Source organism: Archocentrus centrarchus, chromosome 3 (assembly GCF_007364275.1).
Source record: "Archocentrus centrarchus isolate MPI-CPG fArcCen1 chromosome 3, fArcCen1, whole genome shotgun sequence".
Taxonomy (NCBI): domain Eukaryota; kingdom Metazoa; phylum Chordata; class Actinopteri; order Cichliformes; family Cichlidae; genus Archocentrus; species Archocentrus centrarchus.
Window position 1 is genome coordinate 8,384,193 of NC_044348.1, and position 26,655 is coordinate 8,410,847.

General features: G+C 40.3%; 2 protein-coding genes across 3 annotated transcripts in view; both read left to right on the plus strand.

The window, feature by feature from the left end:
* The first annotated feature begins 5,072 nt into the window (after positions 1-5,072).
* gatm (glycine amidinotransferase (L-arginine:glycine amidinotransferase)) lies at positions 5,073-9,426 on the plus strand. Its single transcript, XM_030725495.1, has 9 exons — positions 5,073-5,260; positions 6,209-6,427; positions 6,538-6,733; positions 6,905-7,095; positions 7,338-7,475; positions 7,611-7,775; positions 7,878-7,941; positions 8,028-8,144; positions 8,316-9,426. The coding sequence occupies exons 1-9, from the start codon at positions 5,192-5,194 to the stop codon at positions 8,426-8,428; spliced, it is 1,272 nt and encodes a 423-aa protein (XP_030581355.1). The 5' UTR covers positions 5,073-5,191; the 3' UTR covers positions 8,429-9,426.
* Positions 9,427-21,687: 12,261 nt separating this feature from the next.
* Positions 21,688-26,655, plus strand: part of pde8a (phosphodiesterase 8A) — a 52,908-nt gene continuing 47,940 nt past the window's right edge. Inside the window, exons 1-2 of one of the 2 annotated variants that reach the window (XM_030721151.1) lie at positions 22,299-22,381; positions 22,752-22,812. Coding sequence is in view for 1 of the 2 variants with exons in the window: in XM_030721144.1 (XP_030577004.1) it covers positions 22,229-22,381 (153 nt within the window). In the remaining variant the exon portion in view is untranslated. Of the gene's footprint in view, positions 22,382-22,751; positions 22,813-26,655 lie in introns of both variants that reach the window. The other variant, XM_030721144.1, reaches the window with a different exon arrangement.

Consider the following 26,655-nt stretch of genomic DNA (forward strand, 5'->3'; position numbering starts at 1 on the left):
GTTTTAAGTGGCTCTGAACATTGCATGGTTGTTGATGCCGGACAGGCTGGTCTGAGTAATTCAGAAACTACTAAACTGCTGTTGGCATTTACAGATATTGATTATGGATGGAAATCCCTTGTTGATGCCAAAAGCCAGAGGAGAATGGCCAGCCTGCTTCAAACAGATGGGAAGGCAGCAGTAACTCAAATAGGCACTCATTCTGTGCAGAAGAGCATCTCTGAATGCACAACACATCAACTCTGAAGCAGATGGATTACAGCAGTTGAAGACCACACCGGGTGCCACTCCTGACAGCTAAGAACAGGAAACTGAAGCTACAGTTCACACAGGCTCACCAAAGTTGGTCAACAGAAGACTGGAAAAATGTTGCCTGGTCTGAAGAGTCTCGATTTGCTGCAACATTCAGACGGTAGGGTCAGAATTTGGTGTAAGCAACATGAAAGCATGGATCCATCCTGCCTGTATCAACAGTTCAGGCTGCTGCTGCTGGTGAAATGGTGTGGGGGATTTTTGTCTGGTGCACTCCAGGGCCCTTAGTACCAAATGAGAATCATTTAAACTCCACAGCCTACCTGCATATTGTTGCTGACCATGTCCATCCCTTCGTTCAGCAACTGTGTCATGTCCATATGGACCAGGATCAGACAGAAGTCTGATTGCAGCCAGTCGAGTTGCCCCTTTTGGCCTTTCGAAAGAATCCCAGGATAAGTCACTTCTGTAGTTGGCTCAGCTTTCAGTCCAGGTGACCACACCCTTTTTTATTACAATCTGTGATGGAAGCACTCATTTGGGATCCCCCAGTATAGTCTTTTATATTTGCTCTATAATTATAAATTTAGACTCAGGTGAAAATGCCTTAATCTAATCTGTAACTTGATACTTGATACCACTGATACTATTCATATTCTTTGCCAACTATGCGACCAACATGCAGTATGCTAATGACTGCATATTCATCCAGAAACACGCCTATGCACATTTATAAAATTTAAAAACTCAGTCTTCAGATCCACTCAGTCTGTGTTTTATTTTTGTAGATTTTTCTTTCTTTTATCTGAATGGGTTTTTTTTTAATTTCTGCAGGTGGCACTCTCTTCCTTGTTGGCAGTACACTTTGATTCATTGCCACCAAAATGTGTTGCTGCTGAAGCCCTTCACTTTCCAACATCTTTAAGATAGAAAAAATAAAACAGGACAAGTTAAAGGATATTGTTCTGCTTTCTCCCTAACTTAAGAAACATCATAAATTTTGAAATTACAACAGAATATTACATAATGTTCACTGTTACTCTGATTGTTGCTCTTATTTAGCTCTAGTGCATAGATTTATGAACATGTACAAATCAATAAAGGATTTAAGGAAAAGGTTTTCATACCAAAGAAGATGGAAAATATTTCAATAACTTTTATGATATTTATTTATTTAATTAACATCTTTAATGTACCTTAAGCCCTAAAAACTGACCTCAGGATATCAAGTTGCAGTTTGACCGAACCTCAACCGTCCCAGCAGTTTAACCTCAGAGGATTAAAGTTCATTTAGACGGGGGATTCTAAATAAGTCCCTGTAAGGAAAACTTTAGTTTTCTTTATTAAAGACCAGGAGAGGGACGATCTGAATGCAATGTAATGGTTATTAAAGACTCGCAAGTCGGAGCAGTTACAGGTAAACAACATCAAGTTTGCTTAGGAGAAGTGCTCAGTGAGGCAGTCTCACTGTCCATCTTTTATACACATCAAATGTCTACATGACGTTACAACAGACGTTTAAACAGACAATAACTGGATACAAATGAGGAAGCTCTACTTAGGTGTTATCCATCATGAACTCTAGATGAATAAATGTTTTGAACTCTTAGTCATTTTCAAAAACACTTCATTTTAAGCAAGCATCACATTTCTTAGCAACTGATGTCTCCATTAGGTACTGGCTCCTTGCTTCACTCTGCCTCTGCGTACTTCCCTTAATACAGTTTTCTTCTTAAAATCTTACTATCAGACTATATTCTTCTATTCTTAATAGTATTTTAACTATGCTTCTTATTCTAACATTATCTTAACAGATTTCTTATTCAATACTTAATCACAAGCAGAGAAATACATTTCTCTAAATCACTAGGCCATGTTATATCAAAGCTTGCTTATGCATATAGTTAACATAAAAGATTAATACTAAATACTAAATTTTCCTAACAAGTTTCTTTCACTGGAACTAAGGGGCCGAGCCCATCTCCTGAAAAGCAACCCCACACATTATAATCCCCCCCCTCCACCAAACTTTACACTTGGCACAATGTAGTCAGACAAGTACCGTTCTCCTGGCAACCATCAAACCCAGACTCATGATCAGATTGCCAGATGGAGATGTGTGCTTCTTCACTCCAGAGAACACATCTCCACTTCTCTAGAGTCCAGTAGTGGCGTGCTTTACACCACTGCATCCAACACTTTTCATTTTGCTTGGTGATGTAAGGCTTGGATGCAGCCGCTCGGCCATGGAAACCAATTCCATGAAGCTCTCTACGCACTGTTCTTGAGCTAATCTGAAGGCCACATGAAGTTTGGAGGTCTGTCGTGACTGACTCTGCAGATATTTAGCGACCTTTGTGTACTATGCACCTCAGCATCTGCTGACCCGTCTCTGTCATTTTATGTTGCCTACCACTTCATGACTAATTTGCTGTCGTTCCCAATCACTCCCACTTTGTTATAATACCACTAACAGTTGACTGTGGAATATATATTTAGTAGGAAATTTCGTAACTGGACTTGTTGCACAGGTGGTATCTTTATCACGGTACCACGCTGGAATCCACTGAGTTCCTGAGAGCGACCCGTTCTTTCACAAATGTTTGCAGAGGCAGTCTGCATGTCTAGGTGCTTGGTTTATACAGCTGTGGCCATGGAAGAGATTGGAACACCTGAATTCAATGATTTGGATTGATGAGCGAATACTTTTGGCAATATAGTGTTTCAATGTATTTACCACTAAACCTGCACAGCTAAAATGTGCTTGTTTTGTTTTTTTTAAATACTCCTGTTGTTGCCCTTTTAGTTGCATGACATTAAGTGGTTCTGACGGACCTTAAAGTCTAAAGCACATGTCAGTCCAGATGTGAGTTAGGGGCCCCAGGCCATCACCACTGAAAACCTATTTTGGTATGATGCTATTTCATGGACTACAGTACTAACATTTTCCAGCCTGGTGGGTTCAGTTAAGTGTGACAAAGCACCCATTTGTAAGAGAATGAATACCTTGGTTTATGCCCATTGTCACTAGTTTTTTAATAACAATAACGACACAGTAATTCATTGCTGCACGTGTATCAATATGTATAAGAGATCAATGATAATAAACTATAAACACACATTTCATACAATCTGTGGTCACAGCATCCAAATTAGACTGATTAAAGAAATAAAGTTTAAATGTATAAACTGACAAAGCACCAAACCTCAAATGTGCTAAATATATCAAATCATAGAAAGTTGCTTCTTTCAGCCTACATTTCAGTTCAGTAGTTAAATGGCACCATTCTTCCATTCTGTGGTTCCTGGTATAAATTGGAGCAGGGACAAAATGCACGATTGAAGACGATGCTCTTCCAGCCCTGGAGATCAGAGAATGATTGTTACATTTTAAAGGAATGTGTTTAAAAAAGAAAAAAAGAAAAAAATTTCTCCAATATGCAAGTCTTTGTGCAGAGTTTTGACCCCAAATCTAGTGCATACATTTGGCATCAAAATTATTAAAAGTCCTGTTCTGAAGTTTGTCGAGGTGGGATGTTTACTGGGTGAGTTCCCAGATACACATAGTGGGTCTCTTTATACTCATGATCCAAAGGTAGAGTGGAACAGTATGTACAATAGCAATCACCTTGGTACCTTCATTTACACATAATCCCATTATGTGTAAATGAAGGTACCAAGGTCTGCCAGACATCTGACAACCACAAAGGGGTAATGAGGTCAAGAGGAAAAAAACTTGACTAGCATGTATTATGTTAGTGTGCAGCCTGGCTCTGTCCAAAGGTAATCAGTATAGGCTTTAAAAAAAAAAAAAAAGGGGGGGGGGGGCGCATTGAGGTTCCCAAATATGTGCTTGACTACTTTCCCTGAACTCATCAGGCAGTCTCCTGGGAGTCACTGCACTTTGTACAGCAGCTGTGAATTTATCTGCTTCTTTGGATAGTTTTTTTTTTTTTCCACACCCTTTTGATAATAAATACATAAATGCAGCCTGACATACAAAAAAATTTCTTTCTTGATTCCACAAAATTCTCTTTGTGACTCTTTGGACTGGTTGATGATGCTGTTGGGGTGCTGAAATTATCCTCAGGGGATAATCCTTTGAACCTTTTTTTTTTAAATAGGGCAAAGCAGTAGGGGTCACTGAGGTCTCGGGTTGTGAAACTCTTCCAGGCAGAGTCCAGTGAAGCATGCGGTGTCACACCCTGCCTCTCTGATTATATCATCTCCTTTTTTCACACTTTTAGGTCCTTTAAAGAGTGATTGATATTACACCCTTACAAAATTATTAACAGGCTTGCTGTGCTTTTACTGCCATCATAATTAAGTGTGACAAACTCAATCATGACAGCGTAGCAGTTTAACATAATAGGTAATATGAAGTATAACTGAGGTATTAAGAGATCATTTAAAAACAAAAAACTTTAACACACACATACACACACACACACACCTTTGAATATGTGAATGAAAAATTAAATCAGTGCTTTTTGTTTGTTTTAAGGCGTTTTGTGCAGAAGCAAAGAAGAGGCACCCCAGTGCACTGCATTCCAGTAAAGACGATGATTTCTTTATTATTATTAATAATAGTAAGGCATGATAATCTATCTTTGTAATGCCAACAACTTTGTCTGATGCAAACCTTGCGCTATATCTTTGCACACTGAAAATGCTTCTTTGCAGATGTTCTCGGAAAATTTTTCAGCGCTACTGGTCCACCTGATAAGAATGTGCTGGCGTATGGGATTGTGTTTCAGAAACCCTTTTTCTCAAGTCACGTTGCCTCACAACATTAAAGCGACCAATGGTCTAAGCTGCACGTAGACCCGCTCCTATAAAGTTGGCTTTGAGCTGAGGCGTCTTCATTCATGAGCACGCTGAGAGGTGGATCCTGCGCTGCCGTTTGATTTCACTGACACACTCACTATTACATTGGACAATGCTGCGAGTAAGATGCCTGAGAGGAGGTAGCAGGGGGGCCGAGGCTGCCCATCTGATCGGAGCAATGGTTGGTACTGCGGTGGTTTAATGTCTTATCTCTCTCTCTCTCTCGTTCTCGCTCTTTTATTTTTTTTTTAAGTAGAGTTTTTGTTATAAAGCACAAGTCAAAGTGAATAAACTGGAAAAAAAATGTTCATTCTCTTCACATATGCCGCTTTGATTGGTTTATTCATTTATTATTATTTGTCTAATTAGCACTAGAAGAGCCAGAGGAGTTCCTTCTAGTGTTAAATAACACAACATGGATTGTGTTGCAGAAATTAAGTTAGGAAAATGGGAGGGGGAAAAAAATCTAGCACTGTTTGAGCGTAATCGTAATTGCACCGATCATTTCCAAGAAATCTTTGTCCAGTGGCTGGTGTGATTTTCCTAATTGCTGGCATAGCTTTTTTTTTTTTTTCTCCTTCGGTGCCTGAGTGACATTGAACAGCTGTTTGGCACAGATGCGCTCTCAAACTCGGTGACACTGAAGCTGGTCCCGAGCCAGCAGAGGCTACACTGTAGCCCTATCTGTGGAGATAAGGCTTCTTAATAAAACGTGTACTTTGGCACCAAACCAATCTACCTTACAGGAGGCTCTTTTTTTTTTTTTTCCCCCCTTTGAAACCCATTGAGCCTGAATGTGTAATCAGTTAACACTGCTTTCCTGTTTGCAGATTAGCCGTTTTCTACCGGGTCGTTTATTTCACTCTATCACCTCTAATTTGACTTCACTGCGTGCGTTAAAATAAAATGAAAATAAACACACACAATTTGTAATTTTATACAAATTTTATACAAACTGCTATGTTGCTGCATGTAGCATTAATATGTACTGCACTGATGAGAAAACGTCTATTAAATCCAAAGATTTTATGCAACATTTTATCCAAAAGTGCATAAAAACTTTGTGCAGTAAAATTAAAAAAAAAAAAAAAAATCAGTTAAAATCTTGATCTGTTTTTACCTTCATCAGCTTGGCCGGGCAGTGACTGGGTGGGTACAGAGGGCCCTCCAAAGCACTTCAAGTGCAGCAGCTGCACAGGCACAGCATGCAGTTGAAGAGGAACATGTTACTGAGCCTGTTCATCAGGAATGTCCAGTCTGCAGCTACAATGAATGGGACCCTCTGGAGGAGGTGATTGTGGGGCGAGCTGAAAATGCCCATGTGCCTCCCTTCACCGTGGAAGTGAAAGTAAGCTAATGTTCTTAAGATGATCTAAAAGCATTTGTCTTATAGAAAGCAGAGAAAAATCTCGACTGTCAGATTAACTCCATGTTGTTGTGCTGCAAACTTCTCATCAGGCTAATACATATGAGAAGTACTGGCCCTTCTACCAGGAGTATGGAGGCCAGCGTTTTCCTGCGGACCACTTGAAAAAAGCTGTTGCTGAGATTGAAGAAATGTGCAATATTCTGCGTCATGAGGGCGTCATTGTGAAGAGGCCAGAACCCATCGACTGGTCTGTGGAATACAAAACACCAGACTTCACATCATCAGGTAAAAAGACAGAAAGTAATGCAGAGGTAACCCCGAGTTTGTCCACTAGAATCTTACTAAAGCGCATCGTTTGAATACTTTGATGACTGCTGTCAGTATACCTGCGACATAAGAGTGTTGTTTATAAATTATTCTTTGTAAAATCATTCTGTGCTGCTGACTCTCTTTTAGGAATGTATGCGGCCATGCCCAGAGACATCCTTTTAGTTGTGGGAAATGAGATCATTGAGGCCCCTATGGCGTGGAGGGCTCGTTTCTTTGAGTATCGAGCCTACAGACCTTTAATCAAGGAGTACTTCAGAAAAGGTGCAAAGTGGACCACTGCTCCTAAACCAACCATGGCTGACGAGCTGTATGATCAGGTGAGGCTGTAGTTTGAGAGATATAATACGGCCAGCTGGTCATTTCTCAAGGCAGCTCACATCGGATGAGCTGTGGACTGCGTGGGACTTAAGTTAAACCTGCACTGACACCTAAACAACTTGTTTAGGTTCTTTATATCTAAGTTCTGCACCCCATGCCACTTATTGCTCTGTATGTAACAACAGACTATCCCTGTATCTCGAATGCTGGAGTGTAGATCTTTTTTGTGTGTGTCTTTCAGGACTACCCCATCCGGACAGTGGAAGACAGACACAAATTAGCTGCTATTGGGAAGTTTGTGACCACGGAGCACGAGCCCTGCTTCGATGCTGCTGATTTTATTCGAGCTGGGACGGACCTCTTTGTACAGAGGAGCCAGGTACCGAGCATTTTTTTTCCTTATCTTTTATTAATTGCACTTAAAGGGGGGCAAAAAAAGAATGTCACTCTGAATATGAACTTGCGGCTTGGACAAACTCCTGAAACCTTTCCTTGCATGCTCCTTTTCATTCAGGTTACAAACTATATGGGAATCGAGTGGATGCGTCGTCATCTGGCCCCAGCCTACAAGATCCACATAATCTCATTCAAGGATCCTAACCCCATGCACATTGATGCCACTTTTAACATCATTGGGCCAGGACTGGTGCTGTCAAACCCTGATCGCCCATGTCGCCAGGTACTGAAAGACAGAGTGCTGTGCTGCCCTCTCCTGGGTATGTTTGTACACACCACCGCAGAATGACCCACATTCACCAGTGCATTTTGTCTTTTCCCTCAGATCGACATGTTCAAGAAGGCTGGCTGGACTGTTGTAAAACCACCAATGCCTTTGATTCCTGATGGTGGGTACTCAAATCAAAATGTTTCTTTTTACATAAAAAATATATTTTGAATGTTTTTACTCAAAAAGGACTCTCTTACTGAGCAGACCACCCACTGTGGATGTCCTCCAAATGGCTGTCCATGAATGTCCTGATGTTGGATGAGAAACGTGTCATGGTAGATGCCAATGAAACCACCATTCAGAAAATGTTTGAGAACCTCGGTGAGCCACTATACGTTTTTTTTTTTCCAGCATTCTCCCTTTTCTTTATATTCAATAAACTCAATTTCAGCAGAAAATCAGAGAAATCATCCATAGTTCCACCTCAGTTGTAGAGAAGTAAAGCCATTGTTCTGTTGTGTGATGAGTAATTGTGGGGTTTTTGTAATGCAGGTATCAAGACCATAAAGGTGAACATTCGTCATGCCAACTCCTTGGGTGGTGGCTTCCACTGCTGGACAACCGATGTCCGCCGCCGTGGTACCCTACAGTCCTACTTCCACTAGCCTTGCCAGAAACAGGCAGTTTTTATTGAGCTTTGAATATAAAGGCTCATTCCGGAATCACTATGGGAATCCATTTTTATTATCAGTCAATCAATATTTTGTCCACCAGTTAACATGTGGTGGATCTATAAATGTGTATTTAAATTGGTGTAAAAGTCTTAATGCTTCAAACTGGCAGAAACAAATAATAATTTGATAAAGACAGGAGGCACCGAAGCCCTTTCCGGATTGTGTCTTTATATTTATATACTAAATGAATATTTATGGATTGTTTTGATTTGACATTGCTGCACGTCACAGTGCCTTTGCAAACAGCTTTGTTCAGAGATAAATAGAATGTACTGTATATGCTAAATAGCAACAAATGAACATCACCTCAATCAGTAATCTCAATAATAACTGCATTTCTGGCCTGGCTATTGTGAAGTTGAAGCGTTAATGGCCTTTACATCTAGAGCCAAAGCTCCGAGGACAAGGTACAATTTGGTATGCCAATGTCATCAAACTAGGGCACAGGAGGAGGGAAGCCTTCTCACGAAACCTCAAGACCGTGATTCTACCTTTTTTTCACAATAAAGTAATGTTTTATTTAAATAAATGTATAAAACTTTTATGTAGGTCATTGAACAAGTTTATTATTTTGTAAAGTTTTCCGTTTATTGAAAGGAGAAAAAAAAAGTTCTGTTTATACTTTCCAACCTCTTTATTGGATTTTCCCAACAATTCCCAGATGTATGTGATCCATATCAGATTTTGTAAACCTTTTTCCTCTGCTGTTTTCTCCTATTGCAAATCTGGGCCAGTTATATGCTACTAGCCATTCTCACTAAACTGCTTAGCTGCTTACGTGTGGAAAGCAAAAATGTCTTAAGGATTGAAGGCCTTTTCTTGTGAAGATTTCTGTTTTTTGATTCCTTTGCCAGTTTTAGGGATATATACCATTAGCCTGTCTTGAAATTTATTGTGAAACAATAAATTAAAGGGCTCAGCAGAGGAATGCAAGTGATGTTTTGTAATATGCAGTGTTAATAAATTAAAGCAAGTTGCGTGACACAGCCGTGATTCTGTATTTACATTTCCATCCATCCATCCATTGTTAGGGGTGCTGGAGCCTACCCCATCTGTCACGGGGGGAGAGGCAGGGTGCACCCTGGGACAGGCTGCCAGTCTGTAACGCAGGAGTAACGCAGACAACTAGACAACCTCTCACACACATTCATGCCTGCAGTCAGTTTAGAATCATCCAAGCATGTTTTTAGAATGTGGGAGGAAAGCAGAGTACAAGAAAAAACATGCAACCTCTGTTTTGATTATACAATATATAATTAGCATATCTGGGATTGTAAATTGGCCCTTATTGGGTGAAAAAACTGGAGAAATTGCAGCATTGCATATCTTAATCATCAGTCGACCACACCGGTGTTGAGAGCCCACACTGTAAATCTCTTACTTTAAGTCAAAGCTCACTGACTATTTTTTTCTTTTCACTTATATTAACACATGTTAACAATACCTCATTACAAGTAAAAGTTCTACAAAAAAAGCCTCTTTATATAAGTGAGCTTATCTGAGTATTCTCAGCAAAGCATGCTCATTCCACTACATGCACCTTTTAAAATGCTCTGTTTATCACATATTAATGTTTTAGTGGCACTCCAATGCCATCAAGGTCGTAAACTACGTTACATAAGTGGCTTAAAAAAACCTTTAAAGGCTGCTCATGTGTTTTGGGTTGCAACTTAGACCTGTTAACTTCTCAAACATAGTGGAGTATTAAGGAACATAAAATTGAAAACTTTTAAAACAAACTCTTAACTTTACAGTAGTTACATGCCACGCTGGAGTGCACACACTTTGTTGCACTCCACTGCTGATATCACACATTAGCTCGAGTAAAGAGGGCCACTGCGGGTAACACAAACCTGTGAACCTGGGATCTATTCACCTGTTTGATAAATGGCACCACAGTTTCCAATGCATGTGGCACCACATTTACTGTAACGCCTTTATGTCTGTAAACATTAACCAGGCCACTTTGTCGGTGAGTGGAACATTGCTTCATATATTATTATATAAACCTGACTACTACCAACAGAAACCGTGCACACTGCCGTAAAGGTAAAACATGATAATAGCTGCTTTAGTTATTTATTACCTCTGTTTAATTTAAAAGACAGAATCTTGGAATATGTGGGAGTCTGTTAAATTAATATTGTAGCTTGTGGACATTGGCACAGTCTTCAATTAATTTTCTCTTTTAATATTGCATAAACTTTATAATTAAGTCACTCCTTTTTTCCTCACTCTGGTTCAGATAAAAGGCCAGTGTTGTAAAATGCATTCACCTCTCCATGCTCCTCTCGTGGAACTGAGCAATAGTGTCACTGTGTAATAAGTCTGCGATCACAGCAGTGAATACCAGTGTATGGAATGGAGAACAAGTCATGAATTAAATATGTAATAGGCAATTTCAGCAAATTAAATTGTTTTTCTCGGCATGCAAGACATTTAAAAGATTACTTTTACACTGAGAAGATGACGTACCGAGAGCAAACACGAGAAAGAACATCAGGTTCTTGGCTCTAATAGGCTGTGCCAGTGGGATCACATTTCCAGGTTGTCATCTTTATTTCGGATCAGCTCAGAAGACATCTCGTGATTTAAATCTCCCTCACATTAACTCTAAATACATCCTTTCCTCTTGAACTTTAAAATGGTTTAGTCTGTCTCAGCACTGCATGTACAGTCTGTTCCGTGGCTCATCTGCGGCGGCACTCTTTCCTGTTGTGCATGATGACAGGATCACCTCAAACTGAAGTCATTTAGGGTTGCATGAAGTGTAGCCAGACGGTGACCCTCAACACCGTTAAAGACCTTTGAGTGAGCAGCTTTGATCTTTGACAGCTGATGTAATTGTGCTGTTAGAAGACTAAATGATCAATTTTGTCCATCTAGTTAACATTTTTAGAAACAATGACTGCGTATATTTTCAAAGACAAAGCAAAAAGCTGTTTGTTTACCATCCACAGACATATCCTGACCATGTCCAGCTCTTTGACTTTAGTCAATGATTTTGGATTCTTAACTGCTTCATCTTTGTCTCAGTGTGGTTTGGGATCAAACTTTCAGGCTGGACCTATGGCCTGTGACAAGACACACACATTCAGGATCACAGTCTGATCTGAAGGTGAATATATATCAGCAGACGTTTGCTTGAAGCCAAGTCACTTCTCTTTGCAGCTGCTCAGCTGTACATTTTTTTCTGTTCCTATGTAAACCTGTGCAGATGGACTGCTTGTTTGTACAGCTGCCTAATTGAGCAACGGTGCAGCTGCCACTGCAACTGTCTACAAACAGGAGAATTGATTGGGATCTGGTAATGATCGGGCTTCACTGTCTGCAGGAACACAGCACTCAGCTCCTCATTTTCTCTTAACCAAGCAAGAGTTTAGGCCCACAGCAGTCACCCGCTCATTTTAACTCAGCAAATACACAAAGTACACAAGCAAAAGTGTAAGACATCTCAGGGGCATAGGCGGGAAATAGTTGTTTTTGTCCATAATGGAGGAAAACAAAATATCAGAAATATATGATATGACGGTGGTACGGTGGTTAGCACTGTCACTTCACAGCAAGAAGGTCCTGGGTTTGAATCTGGCCAGGGTCTTTTTGTGTGGAGTTTGATTGTACTCCTCGTGTTTGTGTGGGTTTTCTTCAGGTACTCCAGCTTCCTCCCACAGTCCAAAGACATGCAGTTAGTGGGGGTTATGTTAACTGATGATTCTAAATTGCCTGTAGATGTGAATGGTTGTCTGGCCCTGCAAACGGGCTGGTGACCTGTCCAGGGTGTACCCTACCTCTTACCCAGTGGCAGAGGTGGCAAAAGTACTGACATTCTGTACTTAAGTAGAAGTACAAGTACTTATGTTAAAAAATACTTTAGTAAAAGTCAAAGTACTGGTTCAACTTCTCTACTTAAGTAAAAGTAAAAAAGTACAGGCTCTGAAATGTACTCAAAGTAAGAAAGTAAAAGTAGTTCTTTGAAGGACGTTTCTACCAGCTATTTTTGTGTAAAACTAACTGAACCTCATTATATATTATTGTAATAATATAAAATAATATTACATGAGAATGCAAACATTATTCCAATCTAAATTTTAATCCTAATGAATGCACTTAGCTTGAATCTGTTATGTAGGACACAAACTGTTAAAGGGAATTTAAACACAGCTCTATTCTCTGTGTCCTCCATAGTAGAGGGTGACTGTGCCTCCACCTAAACACAGACATGAGGATACTCAGGGGTTACAGTGGGATTCAGAAGGTGGAGGAACCCTAAGATCAGCTGTAGTGGCTCTGCATGGGGAGAAGAATCACAGCTTTCTATTGTAGCTGCAGTAAATGACCTTGGTGTGCAGACTGTGATCAGCTGACCTGCTGCTGCTGCTCTGAGGTTTACTGCTCTGTGTGGATGAACTGAATTCACAAAGATGTAACCCAGTATTTCACAGCTCTCTGAGCTGATCTCCATCCCCTACACTGACAGCATACAGGCTGTAGAAATGTTGGATTCAGTGAATGAATCTCAGCATCAGCAGCTTTGATTCAAACTCATCTCTGCTGCACTGATGCAACCTGTAACTCTGACCATGAACACAAACACTGTGCTCCAGTCCAACACAGAGCTTTACTGTAAATACAGTACAACAAGCTAACCTATTTATTACACACTAAACTGCAGCATTTTCATAGAATCTTTGAATTACACAAAGTCAGCATACTTCAGTTTATTTTCCAGTCCTTACCTTTAATTCTAACCTCTCTTCTTCCTCTCCTGTCCTCTTTCTCCATCTCTGAGTGAACTTCTCTGTCTTTTCTCTCCCTGAAATACAGCAGCTCTTCTTTTAGCTAGCTGTGTAACAAACTGCACACACTTTGTGTGTTTGCTGATATTTGTTGAGCATTTAAAAACGTTGCATTTACCTGCCACACGTTACTCCCTTCTTGCTCGCTCCTCTTCTGTAGCGCTAGCTAAGCTGTTTATGTGCCGCAGCGCAACTTACGGACTCGGTCCGGCCCGATTATAGCGCTATAAATGAGACATTAATTATATGGGTTTGCGTATTTAATCCCTTTGTACGAGATAAGCCCAGATGATGGAGGATACGCCAGTACGATTGTCTTATATGTCTTATTATTCCTCCGTTTAAGCTCAGATCGTTTGATGTTTGACGGCGCACTGACCGGAAATGCAAACTTCTCCCTGACGTGTTAAAAAGTAACGAGTCTGTTTGAAAATGTAAGAAGTAGAAAGTACAGATACTTGTGTAAAAATGTAGGGAGTAAAAGTAAAAAGTAGTCAGAAAAATAAATACTTAAGTAATGTACAGATACCTGAAAAATCTACTTAAGTACAGTAACGAAGTATTTGTACTTCGTTACTTCCCACCTCTGCCCAGTGGTGGCTGGGATAGGCCCCCACCCCACTGACTCTGAAAAGGATACAGGGAGGCTGATAAGCTGGTGTCACATGTTTAATACAAAAATTTCACTTTAGTGGGGGGTTGAGTTTCTTGTGTCTGCTGATAGCAGGTTTAACAGGTTGACGTACAGTTTTTTTTACAGCATAAATATTATGTATAACTCCTTATAATGGATGAAAGCATTATAAGCATTACTCAGAGGTCGAGCTGAGTAATGTGAATGACTTACACACTAACACAATGGTTGTAGGCACACAAGAGCACATTTTCCTTTTTAACTGATTAAGGGTGCTTTCAGGAAGCAATGCACGCGAAGGGAAAAAACTGTAAAGATAAGTTTACGTGCTCCTGAAGTGCCTGCAGAAGGGAGAAAGTCTAAAAAGGTCAAAACTCCAGCAACACGTAGTAGTGGAATATTGAACAGCCTTATTGTGAGAGCAAAGAATTTAATCAGGGTCTTCATCTGACATTAACAGATTAAGACAAGAGGAAAAAAAAACAACAGCAAGGAAATCCCCTTCTGGGGCAGCCATGACAGCCATTTTTCAGTATGTTTTGAGCTCTGCAAAAACTCAAAGCTTTAACTCATTTACTTAAGAAGGTTGCATACGGTCCTGTTTCACTTTTTGCGCTTAACGCAAACTTCTGAGTTTAAATTCTTATCATCATTTGATGCCCCGAGCCAACCAGCTGTTGCTGTATGCAGCAACTTTCAAAATAATGCGACTGCAGTCATGCTGACACTTCGCTTTTTCTACGTTGATGCCTACATGACAGATATGCAAATGAACATTTTAACAGAGACAATTATTTCCAACTACATATGTGTATGATAAATGTGGTCGTGAGAAGCTAAAGCACTTTAGGAGCAGCCCTTGGTTGCACAGTCTAAATATAGGCTCAAGGTTGCACATGAAAAGAAGTCAAAACATTGTCTTAAAGAGCTATCACTAGTAGCTGACTTGCTGTAAGTATATAAGCATATTATTCAATGAGGCATTTTTGTTTTTTTAATGAAAAAAAAGCAGATTTTGTGTGTAACAAATATCCGTTTAGTCAGACTGTGTCCATTTGGGGGACAAATATCAAGTTTCTGTCACATAAATCGTTAAGCATTTAGGTGATGTTTTGGGTTAGGATGCCAGCTGTTTGCTCTTTGTCTTTTTTTTTTTTTTTTTTTTTTTTTTAATTATATGATGTTAATTAGAGTTTGAAATGCTGGAGAATTTATAACATGGTCAGCATTCATTCAGCAAAGTGTCTGTGACCCAGAGCAAAAAAGATTTTTCTTTGAAGGTGTTCTTTAAGGTGTCAGTGAAATTATAGTTCCTTCACTGGATGATGAGCAAAGATTCTGTGAGGACAATTTGTGCAGACAATAAACGATACAGCAGACACACCTTCAGTTTTCTGAGCGTCTGAACATCCTGTGAGATACCATCTCAGAATCTCTACTGTTACACAAACACTGGCGACATGATGCAGCTGAAAGTTCTTACACTGCCTTTATAACCCTACTGCCTGATGTAATATCCATGTTTGGAAACTTGTACAGGTCAAAATTTGATAAAAAGCAGACCTACATTTGTAAAACTGTGTAAATGTAATATAAAACACTTTCATAATTGTGTAATAAGCACTATAATCAATTTTTAAAATATGTTATTGCATAAAACTGTTTACAGTTTACTGACTTTCTTTTAGATGCTTATTTTGTGGCAGCTGCCAGTAGAGAGCAACAGAGCACACTTTTTAAATCTCTAGACAACCAAAAGATTCCTAAAAATGTTTCATTTGTGGTAAAAAGTTGACCAACTGAAATATGTTTGGGCTACACTCCCAGCGTTACATAAAGACTGGTCTGGAGAGAATCTGACTTACTATTCCTATTTGAAGTCCTGAAAAATAAAGTAGTTTGTCAAGAAAATGTAAACATCATCCTGGAAAATTATTCATTTTTGGCGCCTCCTTGTGGAAGAATGGTGTAAAGAAAATCATCAGACTGCATTGCACTGTCCGTCAGCAGATTTCAGATACTTTAAGTAATGATGAGTATTAAATCAGTTACAATAAACCAACATGGTGCAAGTGGAGCCATTTTTACAGATCTCTGATCTGTTTTACCTTCTTTTACACACATAAAAACCTCTCAAATGTAACCTCTGCAGGGCCACACTTACCATATGAACTGATGAATTTTATGTCATACTAATCAAATTACTGACTAATGACTGTACAGTAGCTTTTCATTTTTATTTATCAATATTCCAGATCAACTTTAAATTTATGTGGTATGAATGGTAAGCATAAAAGCTAGACTGTGTTCCCACCTTTTTAGTGTGTTTTGTTTTGCAGCTTGCAGGAGCAGCCTCTAACATAAGGCATTGTGTCACTTTTAATGTCATCACTGTGATATAAATCACTCATGGAATGCAATTATGCAATGAATTTATGAAAACTAATTAAATGAATTACGAAATAACATTTCATAACTATTTGTTAGGTTTTCTATTATTCAGAAACTGGTGATTGATTTATATGATTGTTAATTCTATGTTGTTGTTTTCATTTATCTAATGCACCAGAGTCTCAGTCCTTGAAATTTAACATGGAAACATAATTTTCAAAAAGCTACTGAATATAAATAGGTTTCGGGTAACTGGGGTTTCCTCAGTGTTGCATCTAGACTGACTGGTCCCTTCATTAGGTACACCTGTTCAACTGCTTGTTAATGTATCTAATCAACCAATCATGTGTCAGCAACTCGGTGCTTTTAGGCATGTAGACATGGTCAAGATTTAAGTGACTGAATGAGGCACGGTTGTTGGTGCCAAACGGGATGGTCAGAATATTTCAATAAGTGCTCATCTGCTGGGATTTTCCCACACAATCGTCTCTAGGGTTTAGAAAGAATGGTCCAAAAAAGAGAAAATATCCAGTGAGCGGCAGTTCTCTCAAGAAAAATGCCTTGTTGATCCTGAAGGTCAGAGATGGGCTACGGCAGCAGAGGCCCATACTTGTTGCCGCTCCTGTCAGCTAAAGGAAACCGAGGCCACAATTTAAACCTGGCTCACCAAAATTGGACAACAAAAGGCAGAACAATGTTGCCTGGTGTGATGAGCTTCAATTTCTGCTGAGACATTCAGATGGTAGGGTCAGAATGAAAGCATGGATCCATCCTGCCTGGTATCAGCAGTTCAGGCTGCTGCTGGTGTAATGGAGTAGGGGACATTTTCTTGGCACACTTTAGGTCCACTTATTACCAACTGAGGATTATTTAAATGCCACAGCTGCCTGAGTATTGTTGCTGACTGTGTCCATCCCTTTATGACCACAGGTGTACACACCTTCTGCCAGCTGTGTCCAGCAGGATAATGCGCCAGATCATAAAGCTGGAATTATCTCCAAGTGGTTTCTTAAACATGACGGTGAGTTCACTGCACTCAAATGGCCTCCAAAGATCTCAATTCAATAGAGCACCTTTGGGATGTGGTGGCACAGGAGATTTGCATCATGGATGTGCAGCCAACAAATTTGCAGCAACTGTGTGATGCTATCATGTTAATATGGACCAGCAGGCAGGGTGTGCCTAATAAAGTGGCCAGGGAGTGTGTTACCTCACTGAATGGAATCACATGCTGTCTAAGCGAAACTAACCTGATAAACATAAAACCCAAAAAGGAATTTTGTTCCTTAAGCAACACAAGCACCGCACAATCACTGAAAACCTCATGACTGACACAGCAGACCTTTATTACAGGGCTCTTCAACTCCAGGCCTCGAGAGCCCCTGTCCTGCAGGTTTTAGATGTGTCCCTGATCCAACACACCTGAGTCAAATATAGAAGTCATTAGCAGGACTCTGGAGAACTTGACTGCATACTGAGGAGGTAATTCAGCCATTTGATTCAGGTGTGTTGGATCAGTGACACATCTAAAACCTGCAGGACAGGGGCTCTCGAGACCTGGAGCTGAAGAGCCCTGGCGTAGTCCAAACACACTGTTTAACCGTGAAGCAAATGTAAACAAATTGCAACTTTACTGTCCTGCAGTGGCCCAGCTGAAGAATGTAGCAGCACAAAGTACAGCGGTGATAAGTGCGAGCCAAACACACACAGATGAGAGAAGTGTAAATAAGGTAAAGCAAACATGTCATCCCTTCATGATTAATGCAGCCAGTGTTACTGACAGCTTATAAAGAGCTGAGCTTGATCTGTCTGCAGATTCATTTATGTGCTCTCATCTGTCAGATCTCTATCGTAGATTTATGTAACACTTACATTCTTCACACTGCATTTTTTTTCTTATTCTATTGAGGCTGTAAACCATCTGAGGCTGGATTTTGTTTCGGGGGGGGGGGCATGCCTTAAGGAAATTGAGCAAACCCTTAGAATATGTTGCACAAAGCTCCAAAAAAACAATTAATGATATTAATATTGAAACTGTGACAGTGTGTTACACTTTACTGGGAATTAACTGCCAACTCTGCAGCTCTGCGCAGCTTTTAGCCTGTTGAAGCTCATCGTCATCAAAGGCAACAGACACTGAACGATTGTTAAAGGGGAAGTCTGCCAATTTTACACAGAGAAGGCAATTTACGTGTCATATGGAGTAGTATTGTGAGTACTTGTCAGGGCCTTTGCTGAGGCTAAGAAAACAAGACTGAAGCCAAGTTTATCTTAGTTTTTGATGACGTTTGCAGTGCGTGCGCTCAAAGCACTCAGTTTAAATGTTGGGTGCCTATAGCGAAATGGGGTCTAATGAAAAGATGCTATTGGTCCAGGAAATTACTTCCTCTGAGTTTGATCTTTCTTTCTCTGTGTATTGCAAGTCCACCAACTTTACAAAAATGCTAAATTGCTGAAGTGATCTTTTTATTTTCTGTTTAAGCCCACAAATCAATATAGTCATGATCATTTTCAGGTAAAGCATGTGACTCCAGCTGCAGTTTATATACACTGCACATAAGAAAACAGTGATTTGGGGTGAGAACTATGCTGCTGTGATTAAATGTGACTAAACTAAATATAAAAATGTTTTAAATGACAGCTCTTCTTCCTCCTCCACCTTCTTTTTCTTTTAGTTATCCTTTTCATGCAGTTGACAGAGAGTTTCCCTAAACACTGCTATAGTAGTTGTACTAGAAATGGGGAGCATTTCTTCATTCATAGAACCTATACGGGCACTTTCTTGAGGGAAAAGATGTTTTTGGTTCTCTGCTGACTTCAGCAAGAGTTTGCTGTATCAGCTGGCTTTGAGATAGACAGCAAGAGACAGATAATTCATCCAGTCACTTGAAAAGTGTTTTCTAAAAGTGGCTCACATTTATTAAACATTTTCCATATCTATCCATATACCCATCTAAGAGTATTGTTGGACATAGTTATACTCTGATATTGGCCCCCAAATCCAGGGTTGTGCTAGCAGTGGGGCCACTTCTCAGAACCTGAAGTTCAGGGAAGGAAACCAAAGTACATCAAAAGTTTTGAAAGCTAAACATGCCACAGACTGAAAAATGCTTAAAGTCATCACAAGAAGCACAAAGACGATCAGACGGTTCAAAGGGCAAGAAGCAGGAGCGTTTAAATACAGAAAGGGCTGATTAGATAGAAGACACGTGTGACAAAGAAAACTGAAGGGGAAACCCACAAAGGCAGGAAGTAAAACATGGATGAGAGGTGAGTGAATTTCAAAATAAAAGAGAACGCAACAAAAATTTTAAACTGCGATAAAATCATTTTAAACTTGTGGTAGGATCAAACAAATCAGAACAAAAATAAAAAGTTAGCTGTATTTTTGCTAAATAGAGTCGTCAAACTGTTAGTGCTTTGAAACATACAGAGAAAAATATAGACTGGAAGATGTGTTTATAATTTTCTTGACATATCTTGATGAGATGATACTGCCAAACTCTCCAAAAAAGTATCAGATATGGAGCAGGTAATATGTCTGCACTATATTCTAGTGTAAATTAACAGTAAGGCTGTGTGGATGCTCCAAGAACCCCTAGCTGCTGATCTCCCTGGTGAGGAGCACCCAGCATGTATAGAGACATGTTTTTTTTTTTTTTTTTTTACTTAATTGCATTATATCATATCCAAATATACAATAGCTATACCCACCAATAGACCAGACAATAACTCACCAATAATTACCAAAGTCTGGCTGTGCCACACAATCTTACTAATAAAAAAAAAGTATTTGCAGGGATATAATGGTCTTCATTTTTTCCTTTTAGTACTTGAACCTTTTAAATGCTGAGGCAGTGAAGCTTGCAAAGCCTGCAAAGAGGCGAGTGGATAACTGAACATGAACAGTTTCATTTAAAAAAAAAAAAAATCTTTGTAAAAACTGCAAAATATGTGCTTTCAAAATGTGAGAATTAAGATCATAAGAAAAAAAAAGTCTGACATTTGGATTTTTGGATAAAAGAAGCAACACAATGAACTCTGTGAAGTTGTAACAGATTGCCTTATATAAGATATGTGTCAAACTAATCAAACGTTTAGAAAATACTAACATGATCTATTTCATTATCAGCAACATTTTCACTTTAATAACGTCTCATTACACAGCCTGTGAATTAATTTAGACATGCTTTAGTATGTTTTGCATGGAGTTTCAAACTGATTTATATAGAAAATAAATTTATTACGTGTTTTCATGTGCTCCACTAAAAGTTTTACTGTGTATTAAAATGTGCAAATTTGTTTTTGCATTAGACAGCATGGTGACAGATCACATTACCTGCAGTCTGCATGTACTATCTGCTTTTAAAAAAAATAATAAAGTAAGGCTACCTGCAGCCAGCTCAGCGTTGGCTGGCCAGGGCTCTTTTCCTGCTTTCAAAGTTCCCACGGACAGTAGAGGACCGCCCAGCGGCGCCGAGCGCGGCTCTGATTGGCTGCGCGCAGCTCATTTGCATTAACGTCAGTAAAGGCTGTAGGTCAATCCTTGCGGGTGCTTTTATTGGATGTGCCGCTGTCAAGCAGCGCTGAAGAATTGGAAGGGCAAACGCCAGAAAAGGCAGAGAAAAGACAAACATTAAATCAGCATTATGTAGCTCGATGCTGCCTTACTTCCGCTCTCGACAACCTTAAATAATCCTGCCGAGCCCGATTTCGGATCTGAAACTTGTGGACACGGAGCGGTCCGGTTTTTTTTTTTTTTTTTTTTTTTTTTTTTGGGGAAAGATTTTTTTTTCTCTCCCTGTGTGTGTGTCTCTCTCAGAGCGATTGCATTCTCCAGAGGTGGTACCTCACAACATTACTCTCTGACAGCCTTTACATCCTTTTTTTTTTTTCTCCCTCCTCCTCTAGAATGGCAGAAAATCGCGGAGCCTGCTAAACACTCTTACTGCACCCGGGCTTGGACCTCTTATATCAGGCGGATCATCCTCAGCCGGGCAGCGGATGCCTTGAATGGAGATTGCGAGCCATCCACCAAGATTTCTCCGCGTCCTAAATTGGTGAAATTGGGCTGATAAATGGAGTGTTGTGTCGGGCTATATGGCAGGATGTTTTACGGAGCTTGTTTGACACCGGAGCGACTGGCCAGAATAACGCTCTGCAGTGGGAATATTTCAGCCTGTTGATGATGAACCGCTCAGGACTGGAGCAAAGTGTCGTGAGAACCGGTTTATGGGCCCGTGTCTTGAGCTGAACTGGGCACCCAGATTGTTGGAGAGAGGGGGGGTGGGGGGGGTCAAAAGCATCATTTTTGATGGCTCCGAGGTGGTGGAGGATGACTACACATGAAACCTTGGCCACAAAAAATGGATAAAACTATTGCATGAAAACTGGCGGGTTGGGGGGGGGGACTGCATGGTGTGTTTTAGGCCTACTTGATAACACTGAAGTTGGGGGGAAAATGAGAAAATGGTGATGTGGTACGAGGAAGGCGAGAAGAGGAGCCGGAGTGAGGGATAAGAGGAAAAAAAATCGTCCATGGGGATCTGAGCAGCTGAAGAATAACGGAATCCAAGAGGACTAGACAGCTGCTTTGGTTAAAGATCTCCAATTAACTTCAAGTTAAAAACAGAGGGAGGAAATCAGCTTCCTGGTCGGGGTGGGGGTTAGAAAAATATATTATTCATGCCTTCTGTTAGAGCAATTGCAGAACCGGCTTTGCTGTGGCCTAGATGATATTTACATATATATATATATTTATATATAGTCTATATTTAAAAAAAAGAACCTTAGGAGGAAGAGTGGACCTTAAGATTACATAAAGAGAGGACAAATGACACTCTTGTAGCCTCAAAGTAAAGCACTTGTGCAAAAAGAGGAGAAAAAAAAAAGGCTGAAGTGGGTTGAAGCATGGGCTGTGCTTCAAGTATTCATATCTCTGATAGGGTGGTCTACCACAGTGGAAAAGAGTCCGAGGATTCCCACTCACCCCAGCAGACTAATACCACTCAGCATCAAGGAAATCCTGCCTCTGGACTACCCCTAAAACCCCCTAGCTGCAAGGTGAGGGAAACTACGTTCATTTACATTTACACAGACACAGATCCACAATGTATGTGTATGAGTTGCTTGTGTATATATGTGTGTGTGTGTGTGTGTAAAGTTGTTCAGCAAAAAGCCTCAATACTATAAATTACAGTTTATTAAAAAAACCAAGTTATTTCACAGAAATATTAAAGAAGGAATCCGCAGCAATCCTAAGAAACAGGAGAGGGGGATAACTCTAAAGCCATTAGAAATTTGACTCTTCAAAACAACAAATGCAGTCGCTACAGTTTATGGCCTGTTGGAAAGACATTGCTCGTTGCAGATCCCTTCAAACTCTAAATTTCCGTGCTGGACATTACAGTTTTGCTGCCTTTTTTGTATTCAGAGGAAACAGGCCACGCTCAGTGGAAGGTCGTGGGGTCACAGGCTCTTCGCACTACCCTGAGGTATTGTTCTCTTTGTAGCTTTAGGATGAAGCAAACATTTTGTTTTGTTTTTTTGCACTTTTCTAGTCCCTGAATATGTACTTTCTGGAGTGCTAGACTTCATAGAGCTAAAAATCTAAGCATGAAGCAACAACAACTGTTGTCAAACCAGCTTTTTTTTTTTCTCAGGTGACACAGCTCTGGCCTCTGTTTCACCTTTCTACCAGTTTTGCTTTTCAGTAGGATGTCCTCTCTTGCAAACTCTTATTGTTGTCTAAACTTCACACACAAAAACCTACACAGACAGTTATCGGTACGTGAGGAGGCGATCTGTGAACTGAAAGCAGACGTCTGTAATGAAAAGGATGTTGTAGGATTGTAGCAGAACGTCAGTCATCAAAGTGTTTCGTCACTGGCAAAAAAGTTAGTCCCATTTGTGTATTGGACCAATAATAATTACACTAAATATAACAAAATAGGCCCCGCCTGCTTACACTCAGGGAGTGAATAGGTGTTTCTAATCAAGATGATTGTTTTTGGCCTTTTTATTGCGTAAGAGATTACACAGGCACATAACAATTTGTATTATTCAGATTAAGATGTGCGTTTTTAGGTCATAAAGGTGTAACTCTTTGCAGCAAACTGAGAAGTGAAGATCCCTGTGTGTGTGTGTGTGTGTGTGTGTGTGTGTGTGTGTGTGTGTGTGTGTGTGTGTGTGTGTGTGTGTGTGAGTTTTACTGTCATTGTGTCTCTAACTGAGGAGTCCAGTGGTGGCACATTTATGGTGCACTCAGAGCTGAGTTGTACTGTATTGTTTGGGTGTAGATCTGCAGGCGTCTGCAAACACAAAGTGTTAGTATTAAAAAAAAAAAAAAAAAAGGTGGGATGTTGTGAATTTGGTAGTGCAGGGAGTGTATCTGTGTGTTTATGAGAGAGTATGCGTTTGTCCAACAGGCCCCAGGCTATTTGAGGGCCTCTGTCAAGCTGAATTTTGTGGCCAAATGTCACCCGAGGATGCAGTGAGAAGTCTGTGTGACAGATGCCCCCATGTCAAGACGCCCACTGTGCCTCTGATTGAATTAGTTCCCTGATTGAGTTAGAGTAATGGTATACAAATCTTCTTCAGCTGGAAAATGGTTCATTCCTGCTTTGTAAGGTGTCATCGCTGACATCCACTGTGGTTTTTCTGAGTGAGTGGGCAGATTAATTTTTACTGTAATGCACAGAAAAGTATTTTATAGTTGTTCTCATTAAGAACCACGTGCGCATTAGCTCACCGTGCTGCATTCAAACCTCAGGAATCCACACCACTGCTGCTTGTTGTAGCTTTTTTTTTTTTTTTTTTTTTTTTTTTTAAATCTCCCAAAAAGTGATCAATAACAGACATTGATTGTTGTGGAATTGCTCCTGCACCACTTAGATTTAAGACAGACTTTTTCCAGGCGCTATCATTGAAAAGCACTCATTTCTTGCATAATATTCAGAAAATATTTAGGACTGTAGACCCAGTGAGTAATAAAACATTTGTATGTGAAATTGCAGATCTGCATGTATGTTTGGGGTCCTTGGCTTCATTCATTCTGAATAGAACACACACATATTCATCCCCTGGAGATGAATAATCTTCTTCCAAATAAACATACATTAGGCAGTAAGTATAGCAGTGCACACGTTTCACTCATTACAAAAATATATTAGGCAAATGTTTAAACTTTGCTGTACCTCTGCTTCCTTCTTTTTTTTTTTTTTTAATGCTTGTGAGCAAGTGAGGCAGGGACAGAACATGTGCAAGCATCCACAGTGTGAGAAAGACTCAATAGAAGTTTGGGAGTATGATGTGAGTTGTTGTCAAGGGTACGTTACCATCTGGGCTGCTCTAGTGATGATAAGGCTCAAGTACAAGGTCCTGTGATAGTGGGCTTTGTGTGTGTGTGTGTGTGTGTGTGTGTGGCATGTGCACGCATGTGTTGACCCAAACAGAGAAAGATCTCAGCCAAACACAACACCATTTATCTGGCCTTGACTTTTCCAGTCTGATTGCCCCCACTCAAGGAAATCAAGTAGCCCCCCCCCCCAACAGAAAATGTAGAATCAGCTTTACTGTTACCTCTTAGTATAAATGGAAAAGGGCAGTATAAGGTGCTAAGCTTACAAGCATGTAGAGTAATGCCATCTTGCTTACTGCTTGATTCCAGCCTCTGCGTGCGTTAGCATGAGTGGTATCACTCAGGCCATACCTCAGACTTCACCGTTCAACCCCCCCCCCCCATCCCTGCGACTGATGAGGCACGTAGGGTTTGCTTTTCTGTCGGCCGAGAAACGCTTAACTGCTGCCTAACTAAAAGTCTCTGATCTAAAAGCCTCGTGCGACGCATCTGTAGTGAGAAGTGACACACCGCTGACCTGAGCGCACACTCTGCATTTGTCAGTATTCTCTCTCACTGTTTCCATGTGCGCTCTCTATGGCCAGTTGTGTGTGTTTAGTCTAAGTTGAGAGTCATTGGATAATTTATTCCAGAGGAGGGCAAAGGCTTTGCATGGTGATGAATTAATCACTGTGCTTTTTCTGCTGAGTGAGATCACTGAGACTGATATTGGCTCCTTCTCTGTGTCTTTCATTTGGCTATCAAACTTTCTTTGCTCTTCCCTTTCTTCTTTCTTTCTTTTTTTTTTTTGGTTGTTATTGCTCTATATACCTTTTAGTTCTTAGGTGATTCTTCATATTCTCAAAGTTAATACATTTCTATCCTTCTAACTGCCTTGATTGCCACAATCGCACACGATTGAATGCACAATAGGTGCTGGTCTCCCTCTGTGCAGCCACAGAGGGGCTTACGTCCAGTTGCCTTCAGTAGTCACGCTGTTTTCTTTGTCTTTACAGCTGCTGTATGGATCAAATGATGGATTGTTTTTAACCGTGTCTATCAAAGATGTCATGCGTATATGTACAGTGGTCTTTTATAGCCCAGAGCATGACACTCCCCCCATCCTGGCCTGCTGCCACAGCTGGCCGTTTGAATCCCACTGGGGCAAAGTTCTTGTGCTATAAAGGATTATTTAAACAAACAAAAACAAAACAAACTCCGTAATCAGTTAGACAGAGAGGTGCTGGAAAATGGGTTTGGTTACATCTGGCCAGAGTCAGATGAGCAGTTTCTCCCTGTTTCCAGTCCTTGTGTCGAGATAAGCTAAGCAGCGTCTGACTGTACTTTCATATTTAACTGACAGATATGAGTGCGAGCTCTTGGCTCACATAGTTCCCCACAAGTCAAACTAGCTGCTCTTTTTCTGCGGTAATTGTTTTTAACTTTTACTGCAGTGACATGAAAAGTGAGATTTCAGATGTTAAATTTGTTATGTTATCTTTTATTGAAACAAAATGTCAGCTGCAGCGTGCCTGTGTTTCCCTTCCTGTGTGGAGTGCCTGCAAGGGCAGTAAGGGTTTTTTTTTTTTTTGCTATGTCATTTATCTCCACTGGCACATGAGCAGAAGGAGCTCAGAGGAGGCAAGATGGGGCACATGGCACAACCACAGTCTTCTGGTCGATCTACAGGGAGCTCTAGAGCTTATCAACCATGTTTGCAAAGGATTAGATGTCCAAGAGTTCAGGGCCAAATGTACTACAGTACAGCAGCTCCAACACTTCATACAGTGTCACCCGGAATGTTCACACCATGAAGAAATTAAATTAGGATAATATGATAAATCCCTTTGTCACCTTGGGTGTAGCTACAGTGGGTCTCTTCATCTCGCAGAGCTTTCTCACTTGTGGGGTGTCAGCTGGGTTAAATGTACTCGTGAAACAGAACCTCCCATTGTTTTTGAAATGGTCTTAACAAGCAAGGCCGCATTCAAAGCTCGGT